Source organism: Phaenicophaeus curvirostris, chromosome 1 (genome assembly GCF_032191515.1).
Source record: "Phaenicophaeus curvirostris isolate KB17595 chromosome 1, BPBGC_Pcur_1.0, whole genome shotgun sequence".
Classification (NCBI taxonomy): domain Eukaryota; kingdom Metazoa; phylum Chordata; class Aves; order Cuculiformes; family Cuculidae; genus Phaenicophaeus; species Phaenicophaeus curvirostris.
In genome coordinates, this window is record NC_091392.1 from 159,072,932 (window position 1) to 159,089,386 (window position 16,455).

At 41.6% G+C, this 16,455-nt stretch overlaps 1 protein-coding gene across 1 annotated transcript in view; it reads right to left on the reverse strand.

Annotated features, from left to right (window-relative positions):
- Positions 1-11,988: 11,988 nt before the first annotated feature.
- Positions 11,989-16,455, reverse strand: part of NALCN (sodium leak channel, non-selective) — a 235,677-nt gene continuing 231,210 nt past the window's right edge. The window contains exons 42-44 of the mRNA XM_069879312.1: positions 15,480-15,629; positions 14,679-14,796; positions 11,989-12,864 (exon numbers count right to left, since the gene is read on the reverse strand). Coding sequence (XP_069735413.1) covers positions 12,671-12,864; positions 14,679-14,796; positions 15,480-15,629 — 462 coding nt within the window. The 3' untranslated portion in view covers positions 11,989-12,670. The remainder of the gene's footprint in view (positions 12,865-14,678; positions 14,797-15,479; positions 15,630-16,455) is intronic.

The following is a 16,455-nucleotide window of genomic DNA, read 5'->3' on the forward strand; positions in this document are numbered from 1 at the left end:
CTGGGCTGTCACCAGGTTGTTGTAATTAGGTCCTGAGTAATTCTGTGCCAGCTGGAGCTGGGCAGAGTCCAGACAGCTCCTGAAAAGGGCTCTGAGGTGCAGTCCCGGGGGTACACCCCCTGCCTGGCACCCTCTCACGAAAGGCAGAGCTGCCACTCATCCACTCCCCAGGCGGCAGGCAGCTGTTTGTGCCGAGTCCCCAGCCACTGGCGTGGCTGCCCTCAAATCCACCCTAGCACAGGTGCTCTGGTCTGTGGTGTTGTTCCTCAGTATGAAGTGACAATTAAAAAAAAAAAAATAGAAGAAAGAAATACAAAACACAAGCATTTCCAGGAGCCCTCCCTCCTGGTAACTTTTACTGCTAGAAAGCTGTAGTGTGGCATGTTTCAGGAAAAAGAAGTAAAGCTATACACAGTTCCCTATGGTTTACAGAAGTAATTCTCCAGGAACTGAGCATCCTTCTTTGTGAATGTTTTAAGTGACCGAATGACTCTTCCCTTAAGTCTAAGACACTATTTTATAAAATACATTTGATATATCTGGTTTCGACAATTGCAAGTGGTTTTCTTCCCTCAAATTATGTTTCCCTTTGTGCTCAGACCTGCTAACACTCCCCCATATGCCCACATGAGAGGTCTCACTATGCATTTCTTGGTGTTACAGGTCTATGTAACTACTCAAGCACCAAGTATCCACACAAGGCATGGGGCAGTTCTTATCTGAACAGGATCAGACTTCTAGTTTAGCGTGCCTGGACTCTGAACCTGCCTTGGTCCCAGTGAGGCAAAAGGGCCCCAAAAGGCAGACAGAAAATAAAAACTTGAACAATTTACAAACTTTTTTCGTTCTGGAGCCATGGACAAGCTGTACTTCACCTTAACGGCCCATGGTCAGACAATGAGAAATCTCTGCTGGGCTCAGCTTCCTCACAGGTCCTGCATCAGGGCTCCTAAAGCTGCCTATTACTGAGATGTGCTTATTTTTGTGCTGGATTTTTCATCCATCTGGAACAATGCAGCTTTTTGGTTCTACTTTGGATAATGCTGGATTTGTGACCTTGACTACATTAGAATGGGGTATTCAACTGAAACAATGGCCAGTGCTGCAGTATATTAGCAAAACAAAGCTGTGGTATTAGTTAGAGGTCTTAGGGTGCTGCATTAAAGTGAAAAATACATCCATATCCTTACTGATGGGCCTCATCCTTACACGCCGCACTTTTAGGAATTTCTAAATGATCTCAGTTCAGGAACGAAGCAAACTCTTCATTACAAGAAAGACACAGCTGTTGAGATCCTACTGGTCCCTCAGCATCCCAGGCCTCAAACCACAGCATAGGTCAGCCTGAAGGAAAAACCTGAAGCATTCAAACTGCAACAGAGATGACCCTTGGTGAAGAGTTGGGTGGCAGACGAGATGTCTTAGCCACCCCATGTGACTTACTCCGCTGGATGCTGGTTTGCCACAGATGTGAAACAGACTTGAGGGTTACCCAGCATCTGAAGAGCAGTAACATGAGTTACCTGCAGGGTCAACATCATCCATGAACACTTGCAAAAAGGGAGATTATGGAAAAGTGAAGGACATGAAAGATCCCTTTTGGCCGCCCCGTTGTCAGGATGCGGCAGGAAAAAACAGTAAAAGCATCTATGACACCTATAAAAGAAAGCAGTAAGCACCTTCAATTAGGAGGCCATCATGTTAGTGAGCAGCTGCTCATGCTTTTATAAAACATCTCCTCCCACCCATTGCTCTGCAACAGAAAAACCTCATCAGAGACCAACCTCACTCTCTTTTTCACTATCTCAACACGTCCCAGCACTTTTTTTCCAGCACTGCTTATGTATCTCTCCTTCTCACCTGACTAACATTCATACTGACAGGCTTCAGTCAGCAGTCAGACTGGACTTCAGTAAAGCCTTTGACACAGTTTCTCACAGCGTTCTGCTTGAGAACCTGTCAGCCTCTGGCCTGGACAGGCGCACACTCTCCTGGGTGGAAAACTGGTTGGATGGCCGGGCCCAGAGAGTGGTGGTAAATGGTGTGAAATCCAGCTGGAGGCCAGTGACAAGTGGGGTTCCCCAGGGCTCAGTGCTGGGTCCAGCCCTGTTCAATGTCTTTATCAATGACCTGGATGAAGGCATCGAGTGCACCCTTAGCAAGTTTGCGGACGACACTAAGCTGGGTGTAAGTGTCGATCTGCTGGAGGGTAGAGAAGCTCTGCAAAGGGATCTGAACAGGCTGGACCGCTGGGCAGAGTCCAATGGCATGAGGTTTAACAAGGCCAAATGCCGGGTCCTGCACTTGGGGTACAACAACCCTATGCAGTGCTACAGACTAGGAGAAGTCTGTCTAGAAAGCTGCCTGGAGGAGAGGGACCTGGGGGTGTTGGTTGACAGCGACTGAACGTGAGCCAGCAGTGTGCCCAGGTGACCAAGAAGGCCAATGGCATCTTGGCTTGTATCAGAAACGGTGTGACCAGTAGGTCCAGGGAGGTTATCCTCCCTCTGTACTCGGCACTGGTGAGACCGCTCCTCGAATCCTGTGTTCAGTTCTGGGCCCCTCACCACAAGAAGGATGTTGAGGCTCTGGAGCGAGTCCAGAGAAGAGCAACAAAGCTGGTGAGGGGGCTGGAGAACAGGCCTTATGAGGAGCAGCTGAGAGAGCTGGGGTTGTTTAGCCTGGAGAAGAGGAGGCTGAGGGGAGACCTCATTGCTCTCTACAACTACCTGAAGGGAAGTTGTAGAGAGGAGGGTGCTGGCCTCTTCTCCCAAGTGACAGGGGACAGGACATGAGGGAATGGCCTCAAGCTCTGCCAGGGGAGGTTTAGGCTGGACGTTAGGAAAAAATTCTTTACAGAAAGGGTCATTGGGCACTGGAACAGGCTGCCCAGGGAGGTGGTTGATTCACCTTCCCTGGAGGTGTTTAAGGCACGTGTGGACGAGGTGCTGAGGGATATGGTTTAGTGTTTGATAGGAACGGTTGGACTCGATGATCCGGTGGGTCTCTTCCAACCTGGTTATTCTGTGATTCTGTGATTCTGTGATTCAGTCAGGTTTCTTTGAGAGACAGCATTTTACTGAAGAGGTTCACACCTGAAATAAAGCAGGGTGTCATGGTTCTGGTTTTTGGCTTCACTAGAGCCCTTGGCTTTGAAGCAGCCTGAGATACAATGCTATACTGTCATCTGCAAGAGAAAATGCTTTTCCTTTGTGCTCTAAGGAATTCAGTCTTCTGAGTATTAATTTTGCAGTGTACTATACACTTGCCTGCAGGTGTTAGTAAAGATAATTTTTGTGCCAATTAAAGCTCTGACTTGGCACAGAGAATATATAGCTTTGCAAGTTGCTTTTCTCCTGCCTGAAGAACATATGTTTCCCTCTTATTTCCACACCTCAGCTTTGGGGACAACACTGTGCTAAACAGTGCCATGACCTGTCTTTCTGAGCTGTTCCACATAATTTTAAACAGAAGCTACTGGAAATACACTTGAGACAACCATTATCCCTGATTACCCAGGCTTGCACTGCTGGTGTGTAAACCCACCATTTCTACCACGTGTGACAGTGGCCCCAGCCTGGTCCCATGTTCTTTACAAATAACCCCTACCTCTGCCTTGCTACCATAACACCCCTTGTGTTGAACACGCTCTTAATGTCTGCACCTACCACTACCATGGCAACCCTGTCACCTTGCAAACTAGCCCCATGCCAGCTAGCTCGCAGTCAGTGGTGATGGCATGTCAGCAAACTCCTGTGAGGTCTTGCCTACTCAGTTCTTGAGACAAAAACTCATGTCTGCAGTGAAGCTGTATAGATTTCCTGAAAAACGATTTTATGCATCTTATTATACATTCTGCCTCTATTGCTGGCCATCAAACAGCTTTGCCAGGAGTTGCAGCCATAGCAGGACTCACCTAAGGAGTGATGCACAGGGAAACACATCCAGACCCCCTAAACCGCAGCTTTCCTCCTTCCACCATACCTTTGCTGCCCCAATCCTCTATCCACTGCATAACCCTAACTTCACAGCAGCTTGCTTATATTTATTAACAGAATGATCACATAAGTTGTTAGTATTTCCTCCACATCTGCTCACCCTTAGATCCTCACACCCAGATAAACACCAGTGGAAATGGAAGGTTTTTACTCTGATTTGGGCTCCAGATTATGTTTTCTGCTGGTAGGTATCCCACTGCACACAGGGAAGACAATTCACAGAATCACTAGGTTGAAAAAGACCCACAGGATCATCGAGTCCAACCATTCCTATCAAACACTAAACCATGACCCTCAGCACCTCATCCACCCATCTTTTAAACACCTCCAGGGAAGGCGACTCAACCACCTCCCTGGGCAGCCTGTGCCAGTGCCCAATGGCCCTTTCCGTGAAAAATTTTTTCTGATGTCCAGCCTGAACCTCCCCTGGCAGAGCTTGAGGCCATTCCCCCTTGTCCTGTCCCCTGTCACTTGGGAGTCTCACTTGGGAGATTTCTCACCCCTCTTCTTAGTACACAGAAGCTGAGAAATACAGGCAGTGTTTAATGCTAATGCTAAATGCAACAGGCTGTCACAACAGCAGACGTGTCCTTGCTGTAAGGCAGCAGTACATTGCATGCTCACAGGTTGTGTGACAGTTCTTAGACACTGCTTATCAGTGCACTTGCAGCATGTTTCAGACGTGCTGAAGATTTTAAATGAAATTCATACACAATTCAAGTCAACTAATCCCTTGGTGAAACATCTTACTCAGCCAATAGTTCAATAGGGCATAAAGTCTTGTGGTTCATGTTAGATGAAGACTTAAGGGTGCAGCACCGAAAAACTAGTGTAGCCAGTAATGTTAATCAAAGATGTGGGAATGTAACTGAATGTGGGTGGACCACAACTGTCACTGTCACAGCTGGATATGGTGCACATGTGGGGACCTGAAATGGAAATAAACCACATCATCTTAAAGTGCCCATTCACCTCAGGCTCACTGCCGCCAAAGGGAAACTTCATGCTGCCTTCAGTGGACATTGTGCAGCACCCCATGCTTTTTCTTCCCTCCTCCTCTTACTGTAAAAAGTGTAATGAAAAAATAACCCCAAGCACTCCCTGTTTTTCATGATAAAGCGCAGAAATAAAGCTGCAGTTTCAAATATTTCTTTAAATGATTAACTATCCATCAACAAATATCATCTATAACAGTATTTATAATCTAACCATAGATTGTAAGTGAACATGCATAGATGCTTACAGTCTGGGAAAGAAAACTCAGAAATGAAAAGCCAGCATCATAAAAAGCAGGTGTCAAATTATTGAGCACAATTTCTTTGTCCAAGAAATAAAATGTGCATTTGGTTTGTGGCCTAAGATTTGTTTCTTCAACTGTAGGTGCTAGATTTTGAAAATGATGCAACTCCTGTGTTTTCCTTGGAACTGAAATGCAAATACAAGGTGTATTCTAGATGACATGCAAATACCACAATCATTGGAGACAAAGATCTTCTCAGTCTTCTGTTACAACTTCTGCACACATTGTGTACAAGTGGGAATACAAATATCATTAGTTTCCAAAAAAGTCATGTTTCCACAAACAAAATAAAACAGTTCCTTGGTGAGGACTACAAGGTTAAGGAAATGTCCCTTGTCATATAATGATGCTGGAATTTTCTTGTCACTGTGGTATCTAAATACTCTACAAAGCAGAAAAAAAAAAACCTATTAAATTTCTTCCACAAAGATGATCAACCTGCTAATCTTGTTTGTGTGTGCAGTCAATTTAAAGTAACGCTAGCCCTCTAGTGTTAAAAAAGAGATTAAATTTGCCACAGGTCTGTGATGCCTTAGTAGAAAGTTCTTCTATTGCAAAAAGTTGAAATGTCCCATCTTTGGCATTTCTGAGTGCCTGGCTCAGGGAGAATATAATGTTTGATTACAACTGTGGATGACCGGACATATATTAAAATGAAACTTTGTTGCTAGATTGGTTCAGAAACCAGTCTTACAGAGCACACCAAAACATTTTCCTACCAAGAACTTCTTGAAAGAAGAAAGTCTTTGTAAAAGCAATCAAAGACTAAGAAGCTGACTGTGTCTAAAAGCAAAGCAAGAGAGAGACAGGGCTGTGTGGCAGTAGCTGTACGGCCACACTGCACAGGGTGAGACCCTTGGCAGAAGCCCCGTCACATCCACAGGACATACCCTAAGTCCCCTTTAGTGCTTATATGGACCTAGCGAACATTCACCCTATTCATTTTGTGTATTTTCTTTTGCTCAGTTGTCTGGAATAAGACAGGGGGTGTGTTGCACCAGCCACACAGAGAAAGTGAGAGGATGTCCTGCATACTCTGTGGCATGGCAGGGGGAACCTGTAGGGACACTCCGGGCTACAAAGCTGCTCACATTGTATGTGAGGGCTGCACAAGGCAGACGGAGTCATGCCTGGCACAGTCTCATCTGAAATGTCTCCTGGGGAATAGTTTCTAGTTTAAATTACACCAAACTGCCCAACAATGTCTTGGGGCAAAGTGGTTGGAGTGGCCCATGGCAGAGTCACAGCATGGCTGCTCAGGAAATGGGCTACATGCTGCTCTTGAGACTGTTTTTATTAAACATTGCAGCTGCTCCCACAGTTCACAAGAAAGGCCTCCTCTATGCAAAGGAGTTACATCCATATAATTAAAGGCTGGGTTTTAAAAACAATTAAGACGGCTGATGTGTAGACCTGTGGGAGAACTCTTGCCATTAGATTAAACCAAGGTTATTTGGGTTTTAACACAGATCAATAGAAAAAAATCTTTAAACTGAAATAAGTATTTCCACAGGTATTCAAACTGATTTAGAGAAATCAATTTGCAACAACAGGTTAAATTTAAGATGGTGCAGCTTCTTAATGTAGACAAGCCCTTACAGATACAGGGTGAATTGATGAACACATATAAAGTTGAAATACATCTACAGGCCAAGGAAATATTTTTGCTGTTGCCGATCCAATTAAGATGAAGGTTTTAATTCCTGAATATTTAAACCTGGAGTATCTTGCAGGGCTCAGAAAGAGATGTAATTGGGTGAAGAGTTAAACCAGCCAAGTTCAGAGGATCATACTTTCTGGTGGAAGAGCTGGAGCTGGCTACGAGCAGCTGCATATGAGACCTTCTTATTCACAGCAGCTAAACCACTGGATCATAATCTCAGCAGTGGCTGCAGAACATCACCAGTCTTAAAGTTTTGACAGAAAAGCTTAGACAAGCCTTGCTGCACCTGTCGGCTGGCACGGCAGTGCCAGAGGTGTCCCTCTCCTCGCAGAGCAACCTGAGGGACCGTGCACCTGCTCAGCCTCTGCTGACCTTGGTAGAGCTTTAAGTCCCCTTCAGAGTGGGTGTGGTGGAAAAGCCAGGTTTTGCCATGGAGGACAAAGGCACCTATTAGCATGTATCAGCTTTGATGAGGAGATGGCTGTCTCCAACAGCAGGGTGGCCAGGTCCAGCAGTGTCTACAGGGTCACTGCAAAAGACCACTGTGGTCACACTGCAAGATTTGTCAGGCAGCTAAGGAGGAACTTGGGAAAGTGATTAGCTTTTTTTCTTTGGTGATGTTTTGTTTTTGAAATACTTGAAGTGCATGGGAAGAAGACCCACACTGATGCCAGCAAACAATGTTGGCTGAATCAGTTTCAGCAAATAGAGCAAAATGTTCATTGTTCTGCAGTTTTTAACACACTGGTAACAAAGGTAGCGATCCTCTTTTTCCCTGCATGACATTTTTCCATCTGATGTTGTTCTGTTGCCAGACACAAAAATCTACAGGAATCACACAATGGTTTGGGTTGGAAGGAACCTTCCAAGGTCGTCTAGTCATCCCTTTGCCATGGACAGGGACATCTTTCACTAGATTGGTTTGCTCAAAGCCCCATTCAGCCTCATCTGGAATGCTTCCAGAGATGAGGCATCCACAACTATTCTAGGCAGCCTGTTCCAGTCCCCCACCACCCTCATCATAAAAAATTTATTCCTTGTTCAGTTTAAAACCATTAACCCTTTTCTTGCCACTACAGGCCTTGGTAAAAAGTCTCTGCCTTTCTTGTAGGACCCCTTTATAGGCTGAAAGGCTGCAATAAGGTCTGCCTGGAGTCTTCTCTTCTACAGGCTAAATAACATCAATTCTCTCAGCCTTTCTTCACAGGAGAGGTGTTCCATCCCTCCAGCAATTTTTGTGGCCCTCCTCTGGACCTGCTCCAACAGGTCCATGTCCTTTCTGTGCTGAGGACTCCAGAACTGAATGCAGTACTCCAGGCAGGGTCTCAGCAGAGCAGAGTAGGGAAGCAGAATCACCTCCCTCAACCTGCTGGTCACACTACTTTTTATGCAGCCCAGGATAGAGCTGGCCTTTTGGCCTGCAAGTGTACACTGCCAGCTCATGTCAGTTTTTCTACATCAGGATGAACTTTTTTCCTGGTGAACTTAACAAAAAAGAAATCTGGATGAATTTTTGTTCATGACAAAAGTTTATAGGGAAAATCAGGTTTTTGTTGACCAAAGTATTGACAATTTTAAGTCAAACACAGCAAAATAGTTTTGATGACACTTTAAACTAAAAAGAAGAGTCAAAACACAAAAACTCCCCAAACTCCCTAGCACAGATATGCACATCAGGTAAAAGTATGAAAACTGTAAGTGTACTGGAATAAGTATCTGAGACAGGAACCTGTGGAAAGGGGATAAAATGCCACTGCCTGTACACTTAACTCACTGATGGGTTAATAACTTCGTGCTCAGAGTTTCTTCTTTGAGAACAATGGCCAATAGCTGCTAATGGGGTTTGACACTAGTGCCCCTGGGATGAAGATGAAGGTTAATTGAATTCTAGTGAGGCTCCCCTTGTGTTGCAGAGCAATCGAACAAACTAGGGTGGCCAACTTCCCAGCATCAGCCAATGCATTGTGGCAAGTTCATCCACAGTGTGATTTAACTGTCTTCAACAGAATGAATGAATTTAGCCTCCTAAAACTAAATTTGGGGAGACTGAAATAATCCTATTGTTAATTCTGGTTGACAATTCAGGACAGTGTTTTTTTTTAATTGTGGAAATGTTACAGGAGGAGTGTGCATTCTTGGATGGGAATTTTAGCACACATCTTCCTTGCTGGGGCTCCAAATGTACTGTTAGAACAAGTGTGAATTCTTATGCTTCAGTTATTCATGGACATCCTAATCAGCACAACAAGAAGAGCTGTGGGCATGTTGTGAATAAAAGAAGAGAACAAACATGATTATTCTCACAAAGTCAATCACTTGCTTTTGGCATCTAAGTCTTCTTTGGCTTCTCAGAAGCTGTGACGCTGGTCTTTGATCGCAGACAATACTGAACGTAATGTTAGTTTGAAGATGTTTAATCCTGATTGGCCCTCATTCAATAAAACAATGGCAGTATTATCAGCTTGCCAGATAAAAGTGTACTTCATGTTTTTAGCTCTTAATTCAATTGGATATCTTCCAGTAGGGAAAGGCTTCAGGTTATTAATTTCTTCAGTACAAAAGTGATTGGCTGAAATCTGACCTGACTTTGGAATGATATTGCAATACATCTTTGCTGCGTGGCCTCAGACTTCCCACAAACTAGCTTTTAGCACTGACAACATGCCCACCTAAGCCATGAGGACTTTTACAACTTGCTTCCTATGGAACACGACTCTCTTAGTGGATGAAAAAGAGTCTAAACACTTTCTTCTTTCAATTTCCATAGGATAACTCTGTATATAATGCCAGGAGCCAAGAGCAACGCAGGTAGTAATACTCCCTGGCATTTTTTTGTTTACCGCTGTCTAGGGTCTGGTTTTGTTTGAACTTGTCTCTCAGGCTGTCTGAACTGACTCTGATTCCCTGATGCACTATGTCCTCTTTGTGTCTCTCCATTGTTTGTGGAGGTGGTTTGAACTTCAGTCATTCCTTAACTCTCCTCTCTGCTTCTTCACCATCATGCGCAAATGTGAATTCGTTGCTCTGCTGCAGGTTATTACTTTGTTTAGTTATATTGTGGGTGCCCTACTAAGGAGGTTTTCACCTTAACCTCATCATCTGGGTGCTCTAGCATATATCATTTTTGTATTTTTGTAACTCCATGTCTCTTCCTATATCTGCAAACATAAAATGGGGGAATAAGCAGATGAGCACTGATTTCTTAGAACCAGCTTACTAGCTGACACAAATGACCCAGGGATCTCCAGTGTTTTGGACAATACTGGAAGGCAGTGTATGAAACCATTACGATGATTCCATGACAGAGTTTCCCCTATCATGCATACACACATGCACACACACACATATATATTCCCATCCAGGCTCTAAAGCAAACAAAGAAATTGGATTAAGCAAAAATAAACAATAAATAGTCCTATTTTGTCCCATTTGTTTGAATGAGATTCCTTGTGACTGTACTGATGAGGTCTGTTGCTGGACTTCTCACCAAAAACCCAAAGGCTCTCTAATTAGAAGAGTTTGAAAGCATCTCTTTAAATAATCCTGTACAAACCACACACCTAGCCACTATACAGCATTATCACTCAGGAGCCAGAAAGACTGAATGCAGTTAGAATGAAAACCAGAGGAAGGAATATTGCTTAAAGCAACTCACTTTATTGACAGAGTACTGTAAGGCAAGGAAAAAAATGTTTGCCAGATTTTTTTTTTTTAAAAAGAAGACTTGCAGCAAGAATGATTCAGAAAGATGTGAAGTTCAATATATTATTGAACTTTCAAAGATACTATATTTATAAATCCTATATTTATCTTTTTGTCATATATACAAAGGCTCAACTTAAACAAGCACAAGACAGAACACAAAATAATGGATTTGCATATGAAGTTTTGTTGATGGTTCATAATCTAGTAAACACGAGAATGCACATGTTCTGTTATTATAGAGTTACAGTTGAGTAAATTTAAACTTAAATATACCCCAAAACACACAAAGAAACCACAAAATACAGATGTATTCAATATGACTATTTAACAAAAATATCTAAACCATGTTCAACCATACATAAGGAACAAAACATTGATAGATGCCAAGAAAACTGTATTTTATGGCCTAAACTAATTTTGCATTTATGGTGAAGGCATCTGTGAAAACGATGCTGTATTCTGACCACTCTATGCCAATATTTTGGCCAGAAAACATCGCAAAGCACTGGCTTTTGACTGCTTTTTAAAGGATATATTTTTTAAGTTTTGATGTACGTTAACTGTGAACCTCTTATAAGCTGTCCCATCAGGCCATGTTAGAGCAACCTATCATTTCCATAGGAAACAATGGTAACAGAAAGGTCCCAGCTATGCTAAAAAACCCAGTCAGGGGCTAAGCAACTAAATCTGCAACCTCTTAGGTCTTACTTGAGGGAAGGGCACATTTTTACCCCACATTTTTAGTCAGTCTTAAACCCTGAAATTAACAAACTCTGCTGTGTTTTGCGGCTTTTCTTTTCCACCTCTGCCTCTGTATAGCATTGGCCTTTCACTGCAAAAACTTTTATGAAAGGGATGGCTGCTTTTTCACCAGCAACAATGTAGCACTACTGGCCCTTCATAAAACAAAGGAAGGCTAACACGTCAAAATATGATGCATTGGGATAAAAGAGACAAAGGTACTTACCCAGAGCAGAGTTCATGCCTTAGCTTTGGAGGGCTGTATCATAAGTAGTAACATGGGTAAGTAAAATGCACTTTTACCTATATGGGCAAAACTGAAATGTGTTTTAAAAGGCCTACAATACTACTCAGTAATTAGAACCCCCAACATGCTAATTTTTATCACACAGACAAGAAGAAAGTTATCTTATGACTACACAAAGAAATGGCACCAGTTAACAGGAGAACAATGACACCATGAGTATATGTAACCAGTATATTCTGAAAATGAAGTATAAATCATGTTTTTCCCATAGAGGTCTTTTGCTAGATGCTTAAATGCACAGTTTTCATGTCTTTTTTTTTTCTTTTTTTTTTCCCTGTTTTCTCTATGAAAATCAAGCTCTATGCATAATTAACGTAAATCCAAAGATATTTACATTTTAAAAGCCAAACTTTCCCCTTCTGATTTTAAAATGAGTTATCCTGTATCTTGCATATTTTAAAAAAAGGTCCAGAAAAAGCTTAGATTTGTAATTCAGACTCTATACTTTGTAAAAATACTTCCCTTGATCATGAAGTCAGTGCTGACCTCTTCAGGTCATTTGTGAGTAATAAAATCTTTCTAAAGAAATGTTACTAAATAAGAACTGAGGGAAAACACAAAAAGAAATAACCCTGTACTGTAAATTGCAAAGTGTTGTCACTTTAAACTATGGTATAGGCTGAAGAAAAAAACAGAGGTCTGTATATCAAAATATATTTTCATTATACAGCTACAGAACATAGGAAATCTTTCAACTCTGCTAAAGGCAGTATAGTTTCTCTGGCTTTGTTAGTGCTGCTATGGTATACAGGTTTCTTAAAGTTAGTTACCTGTAGAGATGAATTCTAACTTGTAGGTGTGTGCAATGCTTCACACGGCATAAGGATAAGCATTTGAAAAAAATTATGACATTGATTTTAAAGAAATCGTACATCACATAGCATCTTCAATTCTAAACAGAGAAAATTAGATTGTACTTGAAGTGGTTGTTGTTGCAGTATGACTTAAAACTTCTCTTAGATATCAAGAAGGTCCTCTCCACTCTCATCACTCTCCACGGTTAATTGTCTTGTCCACCATTTCTTGACTTCTGATCCACAAGAAGCAGCATCAGACATGGGATTCATTTTGCATACAACAGATTTCATAGTTGAACGTCCACCAAAGCGGAGGTTGACTGAAGACACTGAATGGCTTATTGGTTTGGGGGCTATGAAATAAAAAAGAAAGTTCTATATTAGAGACCTGCTTCTTGAACATGTTTGCTTAGAATTCAGGCATACAGAACTAGCGGGACTGGGGCATCTTTAAACTGATTCAGTGCAGAGAGAGCAGGGTTCTGTTTTAATGGTTTTTTTTTTCAGCTCCAGTTGTTCACTCCACTTCCACTACTCTGCTGGTAAAGGAGTTTAATTTAGAAGTCCTTAATTTCTTTCTGCTGGGATTGCCCAGGGAGGTAGTTGAGTCACCTTCCCTGGAGGTGTTTAAAAGACAGGTGGATGAGGTGCTGAGGGGCATGGTTTAGTGATTGTTGGGAATGGTGGGACTTGATGATCCAGTGGGTCCTTTCCAACCTAGTGATTCTATGATTCTATGATAGCTGATGCAATAGTTCTTTTCCTAACTGGCTAATTGCAATTTAAATGGTTTAGACAGTACTTACGAGAGCTGACCTACTGGCAAAATGGTGAAAATGTTAAGTTCCAGAAAAAGGGAAAGAAAAGCGCATTTAAAGTTGGCAGCTACACCTAGAAAGTGACATTTAATTATGGTGTTAAATGAAGTGGACCATAATTTATCTTAATGATGCTATTTATGACATTAAATACATGTATTTGTTGAATTGGAGGCAGAGTACATAAGATCTGCGGGGTGGTACTGTGCGTGGAGGTGAAGCTCCTTTTTTGAGACTGTTCAGTAAGAAGCATCCAACAGTGACATGTTTGAGATCAGTGCTAATAAAGGAAACCCTGAACTCCTCATTCTCACTTGAAAAACCTATCCAGTTGGCTACAATATAATGATTCATCCCTACCATGCGTTCTCTTTTACTCTTTCTCTCTGTTCTGACAAAATGTTGATCTTTGTTGCTCAGTGACATTTAAGTGGCAAACATGGACTGAAAGCTCTCTATTAGGCTGCCCTATTTCTTGGACAAGTACTCTGGTCACAAAAGTAGGGTTGATGGTACTCATAGCGTGACCATCTCTTCTACTTCCACCTAGATAAGATTAGTGGCCTTTGAAGGTGGTCCTTTGTCTCAGAATAGGACTGACTGATGGCAGCAGAAAGCAGTTTGTTGTGCAGACACCTATCTGGCTGGTCATAAGTGTGGCAGGCAGCAGCAGTCAATATGCACTTTAAGAGAGAATATGTCAGGTGGTGGTGAGTGCTCTTGAGATGAAGACTTAATAAGGCCTGTGCACCTCTCTTACACTCCTACAAACACTCTCTTATAATGCATAGTCGAGGCTTCCTTTTCTCGTGGACTGTATTTACTAGAATAACTTGAGGACGTTTCCCATCTGTGAAAAAATAAACTGGAAATTGATTGTATACCTGGCCAATTCTTGGCTGAATTGAAGATAGAAAAATGTATTATTGTGGTGTAAAATATAAACCATACACTTGGTATGCTTAGGCACTCAGAATTTATTACTGTTCTTCGGAAAAACTTTATTCATTTTCACTGTGCTGTATATGATAAAAAACTCTAAATGCATGAGGTGCTACCAAAACATATGGGATGACATAGCCCCCCATATAAAGCTCTTAAGTAAATGTATAAAAAATTAAAAAAAACATAAGAACCTGCACATGATAATGCTTGAGTCCATCTTCCAAACTTTCAGAACTGGGAGGAAAGGGAGAGATGGCTGTATGCATGAGGGAAGAAAAACTCTGATGTGGGGGCAAAGAGCAGGTGTGAAGTAGACTGTGAATCATGAAGCCTCTCACAGCCTTGTTATTGTACAGCAGTGATTTGGAATGTGGGGACGATGCTGATAAACATTTTGCACTTACCTGATGGCAAACGCCATTGTCCAAATTTCCGCTGAGGTTTCCCAGCATCTGCAGAGTCTTGTCGATAGCCACCTCTGTCTGAAAGTGTTGGGCTAAGGAGTTGCTGCTGGCTACTTGTCTGAACAGAGTAAAAAAGAATCTCAGGCATAGTTACCCATTGCATGTGGATAACTGTAAGCAGGTTTATCTTTCTATTTTATCTCTGAGCTTTATATATGAACGCACACAAAATATATTCCCAATTTTTAAGGCAGCGTGGTGTCTATTCTTTACTGCCCCAGAAGCCTACAACTAATAGGAAAAAGAAAAAAAAAAGAAAAAGAAAAAAGACCATTTGGGCTCAATTCCACTATACAGTTCCACAGAAGGGTACAAAATTGTTCTCAGCTTTCTACAGTTGAGTGCTCACGTTGTTCCTTTACCATTCCCCACCCTGAAAGAGCCCAGGACTCCTACTCACAGGACCCAGTATGCCCCACCTTATCACTCTTAGCGTAAAAACTACTTCAGAATGCTTGAACAGGAAAACTACACATCTCTGAGCCTGTACACAGCTCATGCTAGAGCTGAAAGCTGGTGCTGCCAGAGTTGTATAGCTGAGTTTGCGCTTTATAGTGCAAGAGAGCTAACTAAGCTGGGGAATTACTGCCTTAGGTCACCTTGCCTTTACATCTGAAGGCAAAAACTGAAGCAAGAGAAGATATTTGTTTCAACTTTTCTGGTAAAAATTGTGTTTATAAAAGAATAAATGAGAAACATGGAAGATGTCCTGAATAGCTGATACTCTTGTGGTTAACATACCTCTGGCTGTGCACTGTTATCCTGATTAATAGCATTCATATCTTCACTTGGCTGAGTTGTCTCAATGCTGGGAGGATTCAGAAATCGGCTCAACTCCTGCTGTTGACTCTCTCGTAGACTGTGGATAATGCTGCATGACTGCTGTTGTTTCTACCAAAGTACAATAAGTGACAACAAAAATGTTCTCATTGGGTGTGTCACAGTGTTTAGTTTGTTTTTTTTTAAAGCCTTCTAGTATTTAATCAAAGAGTGAATACCAGATGTGTATACCAGCAAGACTGATAAAGCTATATATATCAGATGGTTGCTATTTAAATAAAGGGACTTCCAGCATACGTCTAACTCTTATGTAAAAAATAGAGGATGAAATTTATAAACTATATTAAGTGGAAGGTTGGTTGCCTAATTGTTGGTTTAAATCTAGAGTTTAATATATAAATTTTTAAATGTATGAATTAAAAGTTCTTGCAAAGAACAAGAAACAAGTAAATTGGTTGAGATTCATTATTACATGAAGGCAATGAAATAATCCTGATTTCTTTCATGGGCTTTGGAACAGGCTGTCAGTAAGACTGAATAAAACAGTTGGGGAAATGTTGGGACTGAGTATAGACTTACAGTACAAATAGAAAAACAAACCCACTATCATTATGATCTTACAATCTAATTTGCTTTTAAATTAAAATAAACAACCCTTAGGAAAGGTTTCACTTTCCTGGGTAGTTTTCACATGCTTCCTCTAGAGATACCTAGAGACTAACAAGAGAATTTGAAAATATATATTAACTTCCATAATTACATTCAGTTTATAAAAGGTTCGTATAATGTGAAATGATCTGAACCATACTATTAGAGTGAAATGAATAGCATATTTACTTTAACATAATGTAATTCAGTATCATGAAATGAACAACAGAGCTGAACAAACCCAGAACTGAGAGCTGAGATTAAATTTACTGCCATTACAGAGATGAGA